The sequence below is a fragment of the Ammospiza caudacuta genome, chromosome Z (genome assembly GCF_027887145.1).
Source record: "Ammospiza caudacuta isolate bAmmCau1 chromosome Z, bAmmCau1.pri, whole genome shotgun sequence".
In the NCBI taxonomy this organism is placed as follows: domain Eukaryota; kingdom Metazoa; phylum Chordata; class Aves; order Passeriformes; family Passerellidae; genus Ammospiza; species Ammospiza caudacuta.
In genome coordinates, this window is record NC_080632.1 from 3559595 (window position 1) to 3581474 (window position 21880).

A 21880-nucleotide genomic window follows, 5' to 3' on the forward strand; every position below is an offset into this window, starting at 1 on the left:
TGGATTTATTTTTCCTGAGTTTTTTTGGTTTATCAGAGTTTTTTTGAGAAGCAGCCCACAGATCAGAAAGGGAAGGTGCATGTTTAAAGTTAGCTGTGCAAATCCCACAGGCATTTTGCAGAGGAAAGTCTGCAAAAGCACAAAATCTTTTTTCCCTCATCAAATATTAAGACTATGAACACATAGAAGCATTCTGCTTAATCTGCAACATATTGAACTTTTCTATGTAGAACTGTATCTGCAGAGTTATTAATCAAATTTGCTGTTTATGGTAAAAAGTTTCTTGTGTTAATGTGGTTGAGATTTAAAAGTGTAAGTGGATAATTAATAATGCTGGAACTTCTGTGTGGTTTAGCCTAACTGTAAACGATTCTAAAAAAAAATATAAAAGCTTCATTTCAATTTGCTTGTATTTTGAGGAAAAAATATATCCTAAAACAGCTTTTAGGAAGCAATTGATAAAATACACCCTTTGAATAAAATACTTTTGTTCTTCTTGACTTTTCTCAGTCCCAAAACACCAATAATATGTTTAAACAAACTTAGGTTTTCAGCAAGAGGTAATACTGACAAAAAAACCCCATCAGTCTTCTAGCATTAAGTTAGGATGACAGTTGAATCTGCTTGCTTTCTTATCAATTAAATATGATGTAAATACACTTAAATATGATGCATTGCATCATTGGGATTGGCTCTTCAGGCTTCAGCAAGGCTCAACATCTATTTTCCATCTTAAAAGGACTGAAAGAAATTAATGGAATTGATAGAGATTAAAGTTTAGTTCCCCTCAGGCCTCCAGTGATATTTTCCTGTTTCTGGGAGGTGTTTATTGCCTGCTGCTGCTGCCATTAATTCACTATTCCTTGACACCTTCAGCTTCTAAAACTGCATCACACACACAGTGGATTTTAACAACTGATCTACTGACACAGGGAACTTAATTTAAGTGTTGATAAGTGACAAAAGGCACAGGCACACTGTGTGTGATAAATGCATTTTGGGGCCCCAGGGTCAGAAGACAAACACCACATGTTTTACTCAGTAGGGAGCTCCAGGGTGGGCTGTGCATTAGTAAATGCTGGAACCATCTTCTCTCTAGATGCTGCTAAACCATGTCAAGAATAATTGGAGTTGGAAGGAATCTCTGGAGAGCAACCAGTCCAGCCTCCCAACTCTTTAAAATACTTGTGACATGAAATGTTTGATTTCCAAGTAAACAGGCAGCAAACACTGGTTGTTACTATTATTATTTAGGGAGAAAAAAATCAAATTAAACAAATAAATAATGAAGACATTCTATGCCTTTGATCAAGTCCTTAATCCATGTGCAGTCTGACTGTTTCATTTTGGACATGACAGTATGCTGTGTAAATCAGCATGGACTCAGGAGCCGAATGCAGAATTCTCAGCAAATGTACTTAAACCCAAGTCCAACGGTTACCAAAAAAACCCCCAAATCTGCAAAAAGTGCTTCTTCCTGAGCTGCAAGAAATTATACTTGCTTAAATTAAAAAACAAGGCAAATACCATAGGTTTATCTATAGCACAAGTACCAGGAGGAATTAAAAACTGGAGAAGCACTGTAATCCACAAACACAGGTGGAATTTCAGTGCCTTGCAGGGGCTTTGATCATCCGTCTGAAAAAGAGTTCATATTCTTGCCAGATGTTACCTGGGGGCACCAGACAGCTGGAACAAACAGGTCCAAAAGATTCTTGAAACACCTGGATGGTAACTCCATGGTACAGGTACTAAGGGAGCCAACCAGGAAAAACCTCCTGTTGGACAGTTTTGTGTAAAAAGGTGGAGAAACACGGAGGGGGGGGGGGGTAACCAAATTACAGCTGGGAATAAAAAACCTGAACAAACAGAAAAACAACAAAACAAGAACCAAAAAAACCCAAAACGAACAAAAAAGAAAAAAAAAAAAAAACCAACAAAACCCAAAAAAACCAAATCAACCCAAAAATTTGAAGTGAAATTAGAACTTACTGAAATGGGACAGGAAGCTACTGAAAGTAACTTCTGTATCTTGTGTAGGTGATCAGATCTGGGTCTTTTTTCTGTGTTTGCAGATGTTGATGAGTGCCAGGCAATCCCTGGAGTCTGCCACGGAGGGAACTGCATTAATTCAGTAGGTTCATACGAGTGCAAGTGTCCTGTGGGCCACAAACAGAACGAGGCAACTCAAAAATGTGATGGTAAGTGATTCTGTGGGAGAACATACCTAAAAAGGCGTTTTGCAGAGCATTAGAGCACTTTGGTAATTAACATGTTTAAGTAGTTGGATAGTTGTGGTGTCTGATCTGGGCATAGCATCACTGAACTGTGCTTTTATATTTATTTGCAGCATCCCATCTTTTCTACTTGGCTGTTCCTATTTTACATTAGATATTTTTTTCTGTCTGACTTTTGTGGGTAAAGACAGTGTTTATTTTCTTTGAAAATTTAGCACTTGATAAAAACTCTTGTGTGTGAGTATAACTGCTGCTGAGTTACTAGGATTTTCTTTGTTTTCTAAAAGGTATATTCTAGTTCAGGTAGATATTTTTGGCCTAGTGACTACAGAGTAAAGAAAAATGGATGAGTCTGGGTAAGTGAAAAATACCAAGGAAATTCCCTTCTCTTTTGGAAGAAAAATACACAGCCCATCTTTGTTATGTGTAGTTTAATAAACATAGACCATATTTACTCAGTAAATGCGTTGATGGAATTAAGGGTAGGAATTCCATATAATTTAAAACAATGTGGAAGAAAACTGCTAAGTTTTTGTGAGTTTGCTGAAGACTTCACTGATTTTAGTGACTTTCTCATCCCTTTGAAAGGAATCAGGACTGTCAGAGTTCATCCTAACCAGTGGGTGCTTTCACATTTAAGTTATGTTGATAAGAGGATTTTGTCCTTAAAGGCTTTGACTTGTTATTTGCTGGCAGTTTAATTATAGTACCAAATTACATTATGCTCAGTATTCAGTTACAAACAAATACATTGTTTGTTGCCAATTTTAGACATCCCCTCAGAGTTTCCTTGACTTGCATACAGTACAACAGTCACAGAAAAATTAAGTAATATAATCCGTTTAAAAATCGTGTCTTTTCAGTGAAAATCTTGCTTCTGGTGTTGTTGCAAGTAATACCTAAGTAAAAAAATTTAAAAACTCCAAATATATTCTTTTCTGGTCCTGCCCTGCACATTCTTCTGTTTTTATGTGGTTTTGTTTATTTTGTGTTGACTAGCTTTAATTTTTACTCAGCACCTGAAAGGGGAGGGAGCAGGCAGGTATGTGGATGCTTGTGGTTGGAAAGGAACAACAAAAGTCAAAAGGTCCCTGAACACTTTAAAAATTGTATTAGGAAATTACACATTTGCTGTGGGAATTGGAATGTTTGTCCCTGATCTCCAGGTGTCAGAGATGGGGGTTGGATTTGAAATAAAGGGTAGGGTGAAAGAGAAGAGAGGGAGGGAAGGAAGGGAGGGAGAAAAAGAAGGCAAAAAGGAAAGAAAGAGGGGCAAAAAGGTTCCTTGCATTGGCTTTTTACACAGATTAGTGCAAGAGGTCCTTTATTGGTCTAGTCCTTGATTTTTACCCACAGAATCTTTACCTGTTTGTGACTGTTTCTTACAGGCAGCTCTTGTCTATCTGTCCATGCCTATGATCCATTCTCTTTTGTTAGAGGTGCACTTGGATTTTTTTGATTCTCTTAACTGTGGTTCTTTTGAAGCCAAAGGATGTATTCAGAGACATGTTTCCTTTCTTCTGAAAACAGTACTTAGAGCATTCTTTGCATTCTGTTTTACCAATCTAAATCTTTAAAAATGTTATTTTCCTTGATAGTTACCACTTGAAAAGGTGAATGTATTTTTAACATGGATCATCTTAAAAAGCTGTGGTGCTTATGGGACTATGCATAATCATCTGCTGTCTGATTTTGCTGTTACTTCATGGTTCTAATCAGCAGCTCTTCATTTCCTGTTGGAAATGAACAGGTCATATGTTCTGGCTTTTTTGTCTTTTAAGCCCTGCCACATGTGTTGGTGGCAAAAGTTAAATACTGATCAGTCCCTGGTCACAGCTTCCCCAGTCGGATAATTCCCCACAGGGAATGAGGCAAATAACAGCCCTCTCCTCACAGTTTGTACCATCTTTTTTGGGGAGGAAAGACATTGTGAAGCTTCACAGCCAAGGAGGTAATGCCAGAATTGTAGCAGGATAATGTGAAAGATAAGCCGTGGTTCCATTCTGGCTTTTTTACTTGTGTGCTTAATTAAATGTTTGTAACCTCTCAGGGTTAAATTTATAGGAGAATACCATAGCCAGTCCTTCAAACAATTGCACTTTCAGTTAGTAGGGCGGGTAATTTGAATGAAGTAACATATTTTTATATATATATCTAGGAATCTGTGGATGTGGGTTGGACCATTGGGAAGGATGTAAGGAGCTGGTGTCCTGTGAGTTAACAGAACCTGTGTACAGAGAAATCATTTAGTAGAAACTGCATTATTTTAAGGAGTTTTGTTTTTTTTTGTCACAAACATTGTGTAGAAATGAGGTGGTATGGAGTATTCTGCTCACTCCTTTCCCTCTTTTAGGTATGGAAAAGCAGATCAAATGTTACTTACTGGCTGCAAGGGACAAAATCCAAGTTGGAGTCAGCAACAGTCAAGGCTGTTCACAGGCTGGAGCCTTGCCATAATTATTCAGACCTTCTTTACTATAACAGCAATTCTCCTACCTAGGAAGGAGAGGTTTGAGGTCCCCTTGTACCCTCTGCCCCTAAGCATCCAGAGGTATTTTGTAGGTTAGGGGTTTTTTTTCTCCTGTTGCTCTTCCTGGAAATAACAGCGCTTGTTAGAAAAAGTAGAAATGTCCATGTTGTGCTTTTTGTACCCATAATGGTTGGAAAAATACGCGAAAGACCAATATAGGGATTGTACCAAATTCCAGATATCCTGTCCACCAATGTGCTGTCTTAGCTAAACAAAAGAAAACCACAAACCCTTCACTTTTTTTTTTCCCCCCCCTAAAAATTTTGGTCTACAACACACTGAGTTTTCACTATCTTTTTAAGAATTAAATGCTGTTCATTTGTAGGATGTTGTTATCTCCCAGAGTTAATGGAACTTGGGTTATTGAGAAAATGAATTAAATTAGAGGAACTTTCAGTTATGATTGCTGCTTTACAAAAGGTGTGGAGTATTACTTACTGTGTTCCAGGGTTCCAATAAATGTGTTCTACTTACTCTTCTCAAATAGCATCATTATACTTGTTAAAAGATGTAGTTAGTTATGACACCCTTTGCGATTTAAGGTGTTCTAAAGAGGTAGGATGCCTCTGCTGCTTTTCCAAAAAGATATCTTACTACCTACTGTTGATATCAAAAGGTTAAGACTATATGAAACAGATTAAGGCCTTAAAAAAAAAAAAGTCCCACCAAAATAGAAAGAGTCCCTTAAAATAAATAGTTCTATTTCACATTTTCCTGCTTCAATGTATAATTTCATTAGACTGTATGCTATTCAGACTTACCAGGTATTACTACTTTCTAATATTATTTTCTAGACTAAAACTGCTTTTAGGTGGCCGTTTCCTAAAGTTTTGCAGTTGAGAGCCCCATTTCTCTTGTAATTCAGTAATTTAAAAAACCCTGCTTTCCCTGGCAGTAAAAGTCAGACATTCTGAACTGCAGGCAGCTGGGCTGGGTCTTTTAGGCAGAAACTCACTTGGTACTAAATCTGCAGCATTTTTGTCATACATATACATTCTTTCTCACGTTGAGACTGGATGTCCCATCCTGCATGCAGCACTGGAACCATTCATGCCTCCAGACTTCCTCTCCCTTAATACAGCATTTCCTGTTGCTTGTATTTGGAGCATTTTCCCTGAGACCATTAATTTTATGTACTTTGGAGGGGAAAAGGGAAGAAAACTAGTAAAATATTCAATCAGCCTTACTGCAAGTAGCCCTCCCTGAGATGAAGTCTCAGAATTTCCTGTCAGAGGAAATAGCAATATTTTGAAATAATTACATGTGCAAGAACCAGGGGGGGTGGAAGGAGAGACAGAGATTTGGCTCAAAAACCAGTGAACCAAAAAACCAATTACTCATTACAGCTCCAGTAAGTTAAATTTATTTTTCTTCCACCAGGGTTCTCCATGTTAATTGGTTTTTCTGTCCACATGGAGAAGACTGTGGAGTCTTCCTGCTGCTCTGATCACTGCCTGGGTTTCAGGAAGGTGCTTTTCTACCTTCCCACCTTCCTGTCATTCTCGGACAAGCCCCCTGGACAGTTCCAAACTGCCTTGGGTGTAGCCAGTTGGGAAGGATGGTCTGCATCCTGCAGCTTTGCAGAGGGTGCTGAAAAACTACCTTCATCTGCCCTGAACTTGCCAGCCACAAATGGGCTTTGCAGTGCTGCACCACTGGTTGGGAATCTGGCAGCCCCTGGTTAGACACAGCAGCTCATTTATTAGCGTGGTGATGCCTCACTTTATACATATTTACACACAAAATTGCCTTGCTGCTCCAGTAGGACCTCTGCTGTCAGTCAGCAGAAACATTTGAGTGCATCAGAAGGTTCGTTTGCATTTGCAAGGGTTGGACACAATTCTTTCTTACAGCTGGGATGTCAGGGGGCCTGAGAGCAGTCAGAATCTCATGAGCCGCGAGTTTGTACGGTCTCGGGAAGCGCAGAGGTGTCCTGGCTGGCTGCTGTGCCATCCTGCATCCTGGAAGCAGGAGGTGTATTCTGGCATTCCATTCCGCGCTGCTCCGTGCTCCTCAGAGGTGGCACTGAGTCATTCAGGAGGGAGGAAATCTCGGCATTTTCTGTGGCATCTCTGTGCCTGGAAGTGCTAAACACCCTGTGCATGGACAAGGAAAACCTCCTACAGGTGGCAAACAAAACCATTTCCAGCGAGCAAGCAAGCACCAGCAATATTTTATTCAGAGTTGAATAACGACTTCATTTCAGAAAAGCTCTCTTTTTCCCCTCCTTTTAATGCAGTGTGCTAATTATCCCATGTCCTTTCCTTTTTGGGTAGACATTGATGAATGCAGCGTCGTCCCAGGGATTTGTGAGGGCGGTGTTTGCTCCAACACTGTGGGGAGTTATTTCTGCGTCTGCCCACGGGGTTTTGTCACAGCTGTGGATGGATCCTGCACTCCTGGTAGGTGCTCCAGAGCCACCTGGTACTTCCCCCTGCCCCAGGGCCTCACTCTGTTGTCCAGGCAAACATAGGAATTGTTAATTTCGTTTGTTTCTCGAATCTGCATCTGATGAGCCCAAAAGTTAAGCTCGCTTTGGTTTTAAAGGAGCAAACATTTATCCCTGCTTGGTGCTTCAAATCCCATTTCACACGGGTTAATTTAGTCTTTAGTGGTCAACATAGGGCACAAAAATAAACTCAAAAGACATTAAGATGTGCCACTAATTTGTCAGAATCAGATGAAGCAAACCAAGTGCTGGATTTAATTAGATTTCACCTTTTACAGGACAGTTTATTTAATAGATATCCCTACATTAAAAAAACCCATTTTGTTTATTTCCACGTGTTGATTTCTTATATATAGGTGCATGTGATTTAAACATTTTGACCAATTAACTATTAATACTGCATACCACATGTAAAAAAACCTTAACAATTGCTAACAGTACTGTATTTTCTAGATCTCATGTCATTCTTCTTACTTCAGATATCCCAAAGCTGCTTGTTCTCATACTGGGGAAGGGGTAGGAATTCTGAAAGGGTTTCTGACTTGCAGATAAATGATGTAAGCAAGCAGCAGCACATGACCTGCTAGTGATTTAAAATTAATAATTTCTTAAACAGTGTAGCCACCTTCTGTTACGCAGGTTCATCTGAGGAGTGCCAGCTTCAAATACATTGTGGCTAGCCTCAGGAATACTGAAAACCTATGATTTCCAATATGACCAAAATTTCTGTGGATTTTGGCGTGTTTTACAATTTGATTTTTAAAGTCAGCTCCCAAAACCTGAGTCCTGCAGAAAAATCACATGCTCTAATCTGACAATAAAAGATCATCTGCCTTTGGAAGAGAGTAATTTTCACATGGCATTACTAAATACTCTGTTGTACTTTCTGTCAACTGAATAGCATTTTTCCAGTTAGATACATCTAAGCTAAGGGAAAAAAAAAATCATTAAATTAATGTATTTATGCTGCTATTGCTACATGAAGTATCTCAGGTTTTGCCATAGTAGGGTTTATATATATAAATATATATGGTGTTTTGTTTGTATTGCTTTGTGTTTTTCACATCATCCATATTTCTTTGTTGGACTGAGCAGACCTTAGGATTGCATGGTGGATTAATGCAAAGCTGATGCCACTGCACCTGTGTGATCCTGCAGTAAATCCAGTGTGGAATACATGGGTCAGATAATTATTGGGTGCAGTTTGGGTATTGTGGGGGTTTTTGTTTGTTTGTTTGGTTTTCTTTTGTTCTTTTTAATACAACTTGTAAAGCATTTTCATCCTTACCTCAGCTGAACAAGGGAAGGTAGCTTTGGGAGCTCATGTTGATGCCTTTTTCTCTGACCCTAAAAATATGTGTCAGTCACAATTAGGGTGATCAAAAGGGTACCTTTTATATGAGGGTCCTCAAGTACACAAATTCATCGGGTAGAAAAGGCCAAAGATGCTCCCACTGTGTAATGCAGGTACCATTTTTATAGATCCTGCAGATTATCGTATCTGACAAACCCCCTCACTCAGGAACCTGCCTGGTGAAGTAATTCCCTCAGTTCTAGTACCTTCTGGATTCTCCTCCCTTGGGATGAGATCCAAGCCCCGTTTACAAAAGCCAGTCTTGGAAAGCTGGTTTCAGCCTTGGTTTCTAAGGAGGACCAAGGCAGCACAGGGATCCAGAATTTTTTTTTTGTCTTTCTGCTGAGGAAAATGTTGAAACTTAGCTACAAGTATATGTGTAAAGGATACAGAGAATGTGGAAACTCAGGGCACTGGGAATATTTCTCTGTCTGCTCTGGGCTGCCCTGACCCCCAGGGCAGCGCTGACTCTGACCCTCATTCATGGAGAAAGTTTCCCAGACTTCAACATAGACTGGAACCCACAAAAGTGTGTGATAGATTACGGAGAGCAGTGTGGGTGTATCACTTGGTGAGAAATTGAGGTGTTGGGATTTTAGTGTGTTGTGGATGGAAGCAAGATGGAGGGCACAGGGTGTCATCCTGGGTTTCTTCTTCATGCTGACTTCTTCCTCCTTCTTCTCCATGGGTTTGGGTGGCATTTTTTAATTGGGCAGAAAAGTCTGCATTGCAGCTCTTTGGGATCAGTTATTGGGTTAAAGGGAAAATATTCCAGGTGTCAGTTCTTAATTGGATGGTTTAGTCTTAAAAGACCTTGGAACAAGAGATTGCTGGCCATTTTGTGCCTTCTAATGAAAAGCTGCAGAACTCATAGTGATGAGACTGTTTTACTGATCAGAAATAATAAACACCTGAGTCCGAACTTGAACTGCCATCTCAAGTGCCTTCAATCCAGACCCAGAGAAACCGACAGCTGGAACCCCCCACAAGAGACTGTATAAAAGAAAGAAAGGTAAAAGCAAACCAGCATCAAGGTCACGGTTTTTGGTGTTTGTCTTTTCCCTGGCTGCCAGATCAGCGAGCAGGCAGCTGTTTCTCCAGCTCTGCGAGCGGCCGCTGCGCCCAGGAGCTGCCCGGGAGGTTCACCAGAAGGCAGTGCTGCTGTGAGTCTGGCCACTGCTGGGCCACTGCCTCTGGCCCAGAGGTGTGTCCTGCCAGAGGATCTGGTGAGTGCCCTCCTGGTTTGGCTATTTAGCTATTGTTTTGGCTGTTACTTTCGCCTTGCTGTTCATTCTGCTCTGGGTGGAGGTCACCGGGGTGCTTTAAACTGCTTTAAAATGTAGGCTAAACAGAAGAAAATAAGGTCATGGATTGCATTATTATTAATTTCCGTGGTTTTAGTACTGATATTGCCATCTGTTAACCATTTTTCATTTTGGTCTGTGGTTGTTTGGCACTTGGTTTTTTAATGTCCTTTTGTTGGCTTTGGAAATAGGTTTTGGGAAATGGGAAAGACTTTGTGGTCAGGCTTGAAGAGGAAACAACTCTTAGGGTCCATAGTTAATTTTGATTTAAAGGAACAGTTCCTTTCTTGTTCCATTGCATTTTGGGTAACTTTGAGCTAGAATGCATCAGTTTTAAGTTGTTCTTTCAGTTCTGCTCAGAGAAGAATAGTGCGCATCCCTAATGAAAGATATTTTCTGTTACTGGGCTTGCAAGGGTCTTCAGGGTGAAGAGAGAGACGAGAATGTTGACCTCGTGTTCAGAAGGCTTGATTTATTATTTTATGATATATATTACATTATGACTATACTAAAAGGAATAGAGAGAAAGTTCTCAGAAGGCTAGCTAGCTAAGAATAGAAAAGGAATGAATAACAAAGGTCTGTGTCCAGGCAGAAAGCAAGAACAGCTCTGCCGTGAGTGGTCAGTAAATCCAAACATCCACAGGAGACCAATCACAGGTGCACCTGTTGCATTCCACAGCAGCAGATAAACATTGTTCACATTTTATTGCTGAGGCCACAGCTTCTCAGAAGGGGGAAAAATCCTAAAGAAAGGATTTTTATGAAAAGATGTCTGTGACAATTTTCTTTATCAAATGAGAAGGTATTTTCTTCTCCTCCGAGAAACCAGGGAGTTACAGCGCTGCTGTCAACACACCAAGAAGACAGTTTCAACAAACACTTGAACAAATATTCCTAAATTACAGCATTCCTTTTCATTATTATTTCCTCGAGCAACACCTGCCACGACCAAGGGAGGCTCAGAGCGGCCGGGGCAGGACGCGACATCGCGGAGAGCCCTCCTGGATTTTGCGGCACACTGTGGCGAGGGCTGTGCCTTCCCTTGGAGCTGCCCTCCTGGATTTTGCGGCACACTGCGGGGAGGGCTGTGCCTGTCCTTGGGGCTGGCTGTGCGAGGCTGACCCTGTGTGCTGTGCGTCCCTGTGTGACAGATGAGCACCGCAGGCTGTGCGTGGACGGGGCCCCTGCCCGAGGCGGCGCGCGGCGCGGCGGCGGAGCAGCAGGGAACGGCTTCCATCCCCATCCTGGCGGCAACGGATTCGGACCCAGAGGAGCTGGCTTCATCCCCATCCCGGGAAGCAACGGATTCTCCCCAGCTCTGGGCGGGGCAGGGGCAGGAGCAGGTGGTCACAGCCCCGCTGGAAGCGGCCCGATCATTACAGGGCTGAGTAAGTGCTCATGTCCTGGTTTGTTTGGTTTTTTTTTTTTACGCTATTCCTTCTGTTTTTCCTTTATTTTTACTGATCAGCCTGGATATGGTATGGCGTTCTTCTTAACACTTAAAAATGATTTTGCCGTTCAAGCGTGTTTTAAACGCCTCAGGAAGGTCAGGAGCCTTTCCTGATGCAGGAAGAGGTTTTTGCATGACTTCAGTTACAGAGTCCCTGAGCCCATGTTGTCCTTGTCGAGGTGTCTTTGTCAGCACTAATAAAACTCCAGATTTCTAGTATTTTCCAAAAACTACCGAGGTAGTAGTTTAGAAATAAACATCTTCTGTATTTTCTCTTCCAACTGTAAAAGCTACTTACTCTGCAGAAACACTGCCTTGGCTGAAAGCCCAAACTGAATAATTTTCTGGCAGAAGTCTCATGGATGTAAACATTGCTCATGACATGTGTAAACACACCCCTGGCATCAGAACCAGAGAGATCATAAAATGTAAGAGGCATTATTAAGACAGGTACACCAAAAATTGCTTTGACTTTCACACAAATTGTGGTTTATCCCCAAGTTCACTGACAGGCTCATCAGGCTATAGACAGAAATGGTAAATCATATTTAAGAATGTTTGCCTAATGAAGTTTTTTTATTTCCAAGAGCTGTTTGTTGTTGTTAGTTTACTGTCAGGTCAGCAGATAGTGCCTTGAAAAAGGTTTTTTTAATGTGTTTGTGCACCTCACAACATCCTTCATGAAGGCAAGTACAATGTTCACATTTACTTCCATATAAAAACCTGAATATTTGTCTCTCATTCTGATTTTTTTATATTAGCAATACTCAATCAGACAATAGACAACTGCAAGCACCGTCCCAACCTTTGTTTGAATGGACGTTGTATACCAACCCCCTCTAGCTACAGATGTGAATGCAACATGGGATATAAGCAGGATGAAAATGGGGATTGCATTGGTGAGTGCACATTTCAAAATCCATTATTCTAATATTCTTCAGCTTAAAATCTTTTTTACAAAAACAAATCATATTAATTTTAATGATGCTGCTCTTCAGAGAGACTGCAAAGACCATGGTATTAGTTACACTAGAATAATTTCAGTTTTCTATGAGAGCTGTCTGTTTTCTTACCAAGAAAAAAAAATCTTGAGTTGCAAATATTGGTATTGAGTATTCCTACTCCTGTAGTTAAAGGCTATTGAGCATTTTTGTCACACTCAGTAAAGTTCTGCTTCATTTTCTCTTCTGTTAGGCTGACAAAGCTTGACTTTTGGGATGTAGTATTGTTATGATCAAGATGATGAAGGGTAGAATTTATGTTTTGCCTCCTCATAAGGATTAATGGCAATTTGAAAGATATAAAATAATTCAAAAATTGCATTAATTAACTTCTGGTTAAATTTGCATTTCAGATGAAAATTTGGATCCTATACTTTGATTCCATTCCTGTGGACTTCACTCTTGCAGTGTCCAAAACTCATCAGTTATTTCAGGGAAAATATGAGATTTGGGGGTTCTTGTGGGGTGGTTGTGTGGAGAGGAACCCCCTATGCAGGATACAGTGATTAATGTATAGGATCCTAAATAAAAACTTCTGGTTATGTTTTGGATTGAACCCTTTTTACTGAGTCTTTATGAAGAGATTGAGATCTGTGAATGAAAAATACCACACAAGAGCTTGTTAGCAGTAGGTTTGCATCACAGCAAGTGTGGGTTGAGAATCAATTTCTAATGTGTCTGAGGATTGCAGGTCCCCTCTTAGTTCAGCTGTGCTCTTGCATCAGAGAGCTTGGTACCTGCACCATTCCTGGCCACTGCACACCCTCATTTCAGGAAAACTCAGATAAAAGGGACGTCACCGCTTCCCCAAGCACTTGCACTGCTCCCATTGTCAGATATCCAGAAAGTTTTCAGAACATCTAATTTAAACACTGCATTTGCAAAAGATTCAGCTTCTCTCATTTCTCTTCTTATCCTCACTGTACAAAGAAAGTAGTCCAGTACCTTCTTCATTTCACTTTTTTGTACTTGAAGGTTGATATAGTTCTTCATCCAAGCTGTCCTTTATGATATAGGGAGCCTGAATCTTTTTTACCTTTTTTATTTGGGGGAGAGTTTCCTGTACCTCTGACCTCTGACTGGGAAGTTCAAAGGGCTTTATCTCTTGCTGCATCCTTGGGTCTCAGGAGCCATAATCACATTGTGAGAGGGGAGTAGGAGTCTTGTGATGTTTGTTTGCTGTTCTTTGTAGAAGATGGCTTGATGGTTCTTGATGGCTGTTCTTTAGAAAAGGAGTATGGAGAACCCTGGCTCATTTGTTAACGCACTAGATTTTGCATCACTGAAATCAGTAATATTTTTAACTCTGATGGACCTTGACACTCAAGGACTCTCTGGTGTTTTGGAGTATTTGATCTTTTTGAAATATAGTTTATATCTTGTATCCATATTTTTGTTACTCAGGGGTCAAGTTGAAAATAACATCTGAAGCACATAGGTTGTAGCAAGTAGAGCTGTGTGAACTTCAGTTTTTTAGTTTTTCAGGTGTCATTGGAGCATGGCAATAATCTGTGGTTTGAAAGGCTCATCAGCTTTACTTAGCTGGGAGCTGGGACAGAAAAAGACAATGTGTTCTTGATAATGTGGCTGTCATTCTGTCTCTGACTCCTCTGTGGGGTCACCCTGCAGGACACTTGCTTGGCAGTTCCCCTTCTACTCCAGGCTTGTGATAATCAGTGAAGTTGTATCTAATTTTCACTTTGGGGTCCCAGTAGGTTGATGGGTGCATTGAGGGAAAGAAAAAATTGACCTGGTTAATTATGTGGCTTACAGGTATGTGCCCAGTGAAAATGTGTCTTCACTTAAAGAACTTAATGTTGACTTTGCAATGCTTACCTCAGCATAAAAGAGTAAACTGAAAGCAGAGGAAATTTTGGGTGCACTGGGATCAAAACAGAAATTTCAATTGGTTTAATGAAAGCTGAAGGTGCAGTGCCAGCTACAGTGCTGTCCCACATGGAAAGCATGGGAAGGGACACCCAAAATGGCTTCAGAAAAGTTTAAGTGTCATTTTGCCCATTTTTTTGTGGCATGAAATAAATCAGCCATTACTAATTGCAGCTCTGCAGTGGTTTGCCTTCTCAGTAGCTGCTTGAATTCAGATGTTTCATAAGAGAGTGAACTCTATGAATTATAAATAACTCTGCGAGCTCTATAAATAACACAGCTTTGTCTCACAGTTATTTTCTAATTGTGTTATAAAGAAATAGCCAAAGTTCCCCCCTGAATCTGGGATTTGTGAACAGTAGTTGCTGCAAATTACACAGAAAGTTTCTTGGAAATATAGGCAGGATATATATTCTAATTTATATATATATATATGTATGAATTATAGTAGATGTCTGTATTATAGTTTGAATATTTTATCGTTTTTCTGACAGAACAATCTTGGGGCATTGGTAATGGGGTTAATGGCACATAAATGAACACTATTTCTGTACTTCTCTGCCTGCTCCCAAAGCAATAAATTAAATCCAGAAATGGTTACATATTTTTCTGTAGAGTTAAAGAAAAGCCCTGTTTCAAGATTTATCCTGCCAAACCAAAAAACTGTGGTGTTACTTATTTGTCTCTTACCTGAAGTTGCATTATGCTGTTCTCACAACAGAACATGGCCAAGGACCATGAGTGCCCTCAGTGGTCTGACTCCAAACGGTCAGTCCTTTTCTCCAAAATAGACAGCTTTAATTTTATTACCTTTCCTTGTTCACTTCTGTTTCAAAAAAATCTGGATAAAACTGTAGAGACTTTTTAAAAGGTGGGAGCAAACCTGTAGGTGTGCTGTGTTGAATTGTAGTTGTCTTGTCAATACAAATAGGCGTATTTAAAATTTTAAAATTTGTCTCCAGACTCATTGCAGTAAGTCTTTTAAGGGTATTTTGGAAGTTTCCTACTGTGCCTGAGAGAATTCTGCCAGTTGTTAGAGATGAAAAACTGAAAAGTGGAGATGTGTGTGAGGCAAGTGCTGAAAAGCAAACATTTGACCTTGAAGGGGGCATGCTGGGAGACAGAATAAATGGGTTAAATATCTCTGTCTTAAATGTTTCCTGTTTATACTGCTGGAATATGCATGCTTTCAATGCAAAATCAAAGCCAACAACTCCTTTATATTAACATACCTTTGCCATTTCCCTCAGTTATCAAGAGCTTATAAAAATAAGACCATCTTAAGAAGCATATTTCATGTGGAAGTCATGTGCATGAAGGATGCACATGGCTTTGGAAGGATTTTCGAAGCTTAAGTCAGCTGCTTGATAGAGAACCTCTGCATTCCTGCTGTAGAATTTATAAACTTACAGACAGATCCTTTGGAGCATGAACATGGGCTTTTATTGAAGCAAGTTGGAGCCTGTAATGGCGAAGATCCTAAATGTCATTCTCTTCAGGAAAACTCAACAAAGTAGATGAGCACTGTTTCAACTATTTATAAGTTCCCTCTGTGCTCCCTTATAATAAGGCAAAATATAAATACAGTAAATTCATTTGAGTTAGGGCACTTGACAAAAAATTGTCATCAAGATGTGATTCAGAGCTTGATGTCCTGTTGGTAGCTGAGGACTTGGTTCTGAAGGGGTGGTGTTCAATCCTCCTTCACCCCTTTCTGTATCAGCTGAGCACTGAGGAAAAATCACCTCTGGTGAAAAATCACCCCACTCATGACAAAGAGCATCCCAACGTCCAGGCATGGCAGAGAAGCTTGAGGACAGGGAACTACTACAGTGACACAGACTGGCATGTAAAAATTCATGGTTAAATACCTCTGTATTCAGGTTAAATACCTCTGTATTTAACACCCTGAATTCCTCTTTTCTTTATCTCCTCTCAGTTCCTGTGGTTTTACTGCAGTGATCAGTTGGTATGCAAATGTGAATGAGCTAGTTACTTGTGAGGGGAGCTGTTTGAGTCTTCCATTTGCTTTTCCTTTATTCATTTAGCTGTTTACACAGATTGTATCTGGGCACCAAGAGTGCTGTTACCAGGCAATTATATCAGTGACTTGTGTAGACACAGATTCTTTTTGTATGGTGATGCTCTGGGTTTAAACTTTGTGTTCATTAACTCAGAAATTCCTGTTAAAAATGGGGTCTTATTTATGATGAAATTAGAACAAAAGGAACCTTTTGCCATCTTTTATAGTGATTTTAGAAGTTGTTTGTGGAACAGTACTTTCTAGAAAATACACATAAATATCCTTATGATTTCAATTTCTTGTTGCATCCCAGTATTCTCAAGATGTTATGAGCTAACCTCTAGGACCAGATTTGATAAGGTGTGAGTGGAAATGATCATGAAAATTGCCCTGGGGTTTTCCTGGTATTTCTGGAAGCATGCACTGCAAGATGCATGGGAAAATCATCATTGTTAGGAACTGATCAGCTTCAGAGTTTCTTACGGCAGCTTTCAGCCAGATGCCAGAAACTCCTGCAAATCACTGCTGGCTTTCTGCTGTTAAAAGTCTGCCTGAATGAAGAGATGAGTAATTACAAGAGCGTTGTAAGTAAGTGAAGGGCCTAGCTGGAGGAAAAAGTCAAAGTAGCAAAAATTGCTGATAAAGAAATGGGGGATTTCATCAAGGGATCTATTTGTCCCCTGTAAATTGAGCTCTAACAGAGAGCACCTGCTTAGGTCATCCTTTAGGAGCTGCTATGGGGACTGATCCAGCATTCCTGCCCTACCAGTGGGATACACCCACTCTGCTCCGGTGGATTGCAGGGTTCTGGAGGGTTTACAGAAGAACAATTGTTATCTTAGATCTGGGAATAGCTGTCGTGACCAGAGACACCTCTGACTCACTGGTAACTACTGGATATCAAATTTGGGAAAGGGTTCTTAAAAAGAACCGTGGAAGTTTTCAGAGCCCCATGTCAAATGAGAGTTATTTCTGACATTTCAGTTGGTTAAAATGTGTTTGGTTGCACCCAAATACCCAAAACTTTTGGAAGGGAGAATAAGGTACATTACAGAAGAGGGTTAGGTTAAATCTGGCATTACTCAGTGCAAAGACTGGGGTTGAGGGTGCAGTGGGGCATAAATGTTTGAGTTGTGGTGCACAGACTGTGGTCTCATTAAGAATCCCTCCTGCTGGTGTGCAGCCCCTCCTCAGTTTTTTACAGCAAACCTGTAAAATAATAGGGGTGGGTTTTGGATGCCGTGGTTTGCTCTCATTTAAAGTGCCTGTTTTGATTAGTATTGTTTTTTTCTCGTGAAGGAGCATAAATGGACATTGAGTTAAACAAAACTGGGTTGTATTAAATCAACCATAAAGGCAACCATCAGGTCTCAAAATCCTCAAGAAGATTCTTCTTCTGTTGTCCCCCAGGATGCTTACAAATGATGCAGTGCCACTTCACTTCTTACAAATGCCTGCCCAGCTGAACCAGGAACAGCCCCGTGTTCCTGGCAAAGCAGTGATTTTGCACCAAGAGCAGGCTTTAGTAATTAGCATTTGGCTGCTAGTTACCATCTTTTGCACTCAGAAGCTTCCAGATTGGGGGGGGGGGGGGGGGGAAGTTGTAGATTTTGTGAAGTCACTAATGCCTCTCTGTGCTGCCAGCAGATGTTGATGAGTGCACATCAAACCCCTGCTCCAATGGGGACTGTGTCAACACACCTGGTTCCTATTACTGCAAGTGCCACGCAGGTTTCCAGAGAACTCCCACCAAGCAAGCCTGCATCGGTAAGAAACTGCTCCGTGGCTGCTGGCATTGCAGGTGTTCTGAGCCCTTGCACCAGACTCCGTCTCAATTTGGATTTGAAAGATAGGAGTGCAATTTCAGTACATCCCAGTGTTAAATCAGTTCTAGATTTGGGCTGCCACCTCATTTGTTTTGTTGTCGTTTTTTAATATTTATCCATTATTCTGGAATATCCATTCGGGGAATTTCCCAGGCAAGAGTTCTAAAAAAAAAAAAATTTAAAAATTGAATGACAGGTGCTTTTTTGTGTATGCATGCAGATGAAAGTATTAATCATATTTTAAAAGTATTCATGAAGAAGTTGCAAAGCTTCACAAAAGGTAGCATTTGCTGTACGTGTCTGTAAAAATATTATTTTTCCCTGATGCAAGGAGACTAAAATTTTAACTTACTTTTGAACTTTTTTCTAAGTAATGTTTGAGTGACATGCCAGTATTTTTCAAAGCACTAATTGCCTCTGAATGCATTTTTATCTTAACTGTAGTTCTCTGTGTAGGATTTCGTTTGTTTGGCTTGGTTTGTTTTTTCTTCCCCTTAGATATCGATGAGTGTGTTCAGAATGGTGTTCTTTGTAAAAATGGGAGGTGTGTGAACACTGAGGGAAGCTTCCAGTGCATTTGCAATGCTGGGTTTGAGCTGACTGCAAACAGAAGAAACTGTGTGGGTAAGGACCTTTCTAAAGAATGGGGCAGGCATTAGCTTGGTGGTTCTAGAAATTGTGCTTCATACTAGAGCTGAGGATCACTAAAGATTACCTTTTTTGAAATACTGTGAACTTACAGGCCTTTGATTCAAATAGTTATTGTACAGAACCATATGATCTCAAAGAAAATTTGAGATAATTTTTGTTTTTGAAGCTGCACCTCTCCTCAAGAGTCCTAAGAATAATGTTTTTCCATAAACCTTCACAGCAAATGATCCATAAATCAGCATTGCTGAAGAAAACACCTGTTTTTAAATTTGGCTGCACGGTGTCAAGAAAAACCCTAGCTAGATGAACAACAAGCTCAATTCTCTCAGGCAATGGAAACTATTTATCCTCTCATGTATGAAAGAAAGACGCACCCTGTCCTTTCATATACAGCCTGCTGAAATATGCAAAGCAACTGATCAGAACATGAAAAAAAAATTGCTGCTTTTTATGTGGAGTGAAAACTCTTGAGATACTTTACCACAGTTATGATCAGAAATTAATCTTCAAGTGAAGGAATATGCCACACCTGTCCTGACTGATTATTTTCACTGTGTTGTCTTCTGGAGGGTGAGAAACTAAAATCAGTTTTCTTTGCAATGTTTTGTAGACCACGATGAGTGTGCCACCACAAACATGTGCCTGAATGGGATGTGCATAAATGAGGATGGGAGTTTTAAATGCATCTGTAAACCAGGATTTGTCCTGGCTCCAGATGGACGTTACTGTACTGGTATGTGAAATTTGGGGGGGATACTGATGGAAAATGGCTTTTCCTGTCTGTTCATCCCTGCAAGAATGGCAGTCTGGTAACATGGATTGATTCAAAGCCATATAGCACCTTGCTGCTCACTAAAGTAGATTTCTTTAGCTGCCTGCAAACAGATCTGTAATTTACTGAAAGAAGTACTTAATAGTGTTAGGAAAGCCACAGTGATCAATAAATTAGCTTCTGAAAAATATTGAAGCATTGTAAATACATAAAAATATTCAAGCCTTTTGTGAAATGGTAAAGTGAGCAGCAGTATGGTTTAACTTCTGAAAAATATTGAAGCATTGTAAATACATAAAAATATTCAAGCCTTTTGTGAAATGGTAAAGTGAGCAGCAGTATGGTAAATTTAAGAGGTTTGAAAGATTTTACATTGATGAGCCCCACCCACACACACATATTTTCCACATCATTTTTCTAATAATTCAGAGCGCATAGCACTTGAGCCATTTTACGGGTCACACAGCATTGTAAACTTCTTAAAGTGCAATCACTAAAAACTTCTATTAAACATTTTAAGAATACAGTCTGATTTAGCGCCAGTTTCAGCAAACTAATTGAAAATACCTGTTGCTGCCCACATAGGTGTGTTTGGACTTAAGCCACTTCTAGTAAATAATCTAAGTTGTTAGTCTTCTGATTTGAATTTTAACCATTTCTACAGTTGTGCTTTTCTTAATAACATGGAGTTGTGCTTAGAAATTGATGACCCCTTAAAAGTTCTTTGAAATTAAAATTAACCATCATAAGGATATTTTGTGTCTGGTGCTCTTTAGCCATACTTGAAAGCAAAATTAAAATATGGGATGGACAAAGGGGAAAATTTATCATTGATTTTGCTTAATGTAGAATATGAAGTACCTCTAATCCTAAAGTTCTTCTGCATGTTTTGGGGTTATTTTATTTTTTTGTGCAGCTGGAATTTTGATTATTCCAAGATTAAATTTTTATTAGAAATAGAACAAAGATGCTGTTATCTATTATCATAAAGTAATTTGATAATGTTCTGAAACTATTAAGCTGTAATCTTGCTTAAAAACAGATTGATTGCTGAAGTGTCTTGCCTCCTCTTAGATATTGATGAATGCCAGACATCAGGAATTTGCATGAATGGCCACTGCATAAATACTGAAGGCTCATTTCGGTGTGATTGTCCACCTGGCTTGGTTGTTGGAGTTGACGGTCGTGTGTGTGTAGGTAAATCAGTTTTATTCTTTTCTCTTCATGGAAAAACGAGTGGAATTATCAGGTTAATTAATTATCAAATGCATCAAATTATTTCCTTCTAAATAATGTTGACATCAAACCACAAACAAGATGCAATCCCATAAACCTGTTGTTAAAAGACAAGAAATTAATTTTCTCTCTCCAATGAGGCAGTACTTCTTGTTTACCTGTTACTCATATAAATGTAAGCCTAAAGTGCCTGCTCTGCCTGGCATCTTCTTTTGGTTTTGAGACATACCCTTTCTAGTCTGATGAAAAATAGTATTTTGCCATGTAATCAGCCTCTTGTCCTCTCAAATGGTGCTGGTTGGAATTTCAGAGATTGTTTACTGAGCTCTGCTAGGAGCTCTAGCATATCTCCAGGAAGCTCGTGGGACAAAAAATAGATAATTTTCAAGCTGATGAATTAAATAAGTATAGAAAGCAAGAAGTATTCAATCCCTTCTTCTGTGCTGATTGCTGGTGAGGAGGGAGGAGAGGAATAAATATTTGACAGGGATTTCTGAGGGTTATGATACTGTGTGTACTTTGCAAAGTTCCTTGATTTAATCCACAGGATTTTCCCTGTGTGTCTCAGAACATCAATTCTATATCCCCAAAATGTTTCCTTCCCCAGCTCCTGCATGTGTCTGTCATCAGGCACGTTACTGAACAGAGACTCCACAAGAATCATATTTATTAATGGGTTAATTAACAATTAATGACTGTTCTTGCTGATGGACTTACGGATGTTGTATCTGCCTTTGTCTTACCAGCATATTTCCAGGTAAAGGAAAACCAGCATCACAGTGCTTTGGAGGTTCTCACACCTAAGGGATGGGACATACCAAACCCTCATGTTGGTCATTTCAGATAACATTTCAGATGGTGCTAAAGTTCAAAAGTCTTCAAAACAAAATCTAGGACAAGTGTTTCTACCAAGTGCCAGCACAAGCTAGCCCCTTCTGTTACCACTTCTGCTTTAAAAATGCGTGATAAAAAATGAGGGCTGTCTTAAAAACATAGGCTCAAATAAAGCCACAACACATTCTCAGTCTCTCAGTTGGAACACAAATTTTGTTGTTTTAAGTAAATTAAATGTTCTAGTAAGCAAAGCTGTACTGAAGGTTGAACCAACAAAAGCAAGTTGTGTTCCCTCCTGTGTGGTAGCTGAGTTCTTTTCTTCTG

At 39.8% G+C, this 21880-nt stretch overlaps 1 protein-coding gene across 3 annotated transcripts in view; it reads left to right on the forward strand.

The window, feature by feature from the left end:
* FBN2 (fibrillin 2) overlaps nt 1–21880 on the forward strand; it is a 123210-nt gene that overhangs the window by 26031 nt on the left and 75299 nt on the right. For all 3 annotated transcript variants that reach the window (XM_058823252.1, XM_058823253.1, XM_058823254.1), the window contains 9 exons: nt 2076–2201; nt 7044–7169; nt 9644–9796; nt 11028–11264; nt 12088–12225; nt 17885–18004; nt 18562–18687; nt 19325–19447; nt 20561–20683. In XM_058823252.1, the coding sequence (XP_058679235.1) occupies nt 2076–2201; nt 7044–7169; nt 9644–9796; nt 11028–11264; nt 12088–12225; nt 17885–18004; nt 18562–18687; nt 19325–19447; nt 20561–20683 (1272 nt within the window). The remainder of the gene's footprint in view (nt 1–2075; nt 2202–7043; nt 7170–9643; nt 9797–11027; nt 11265–12087; nt 12226–17884; nt 18005–18561; nt 18688–19324; nt 19448–20560; nt 20684–21880) is intronic.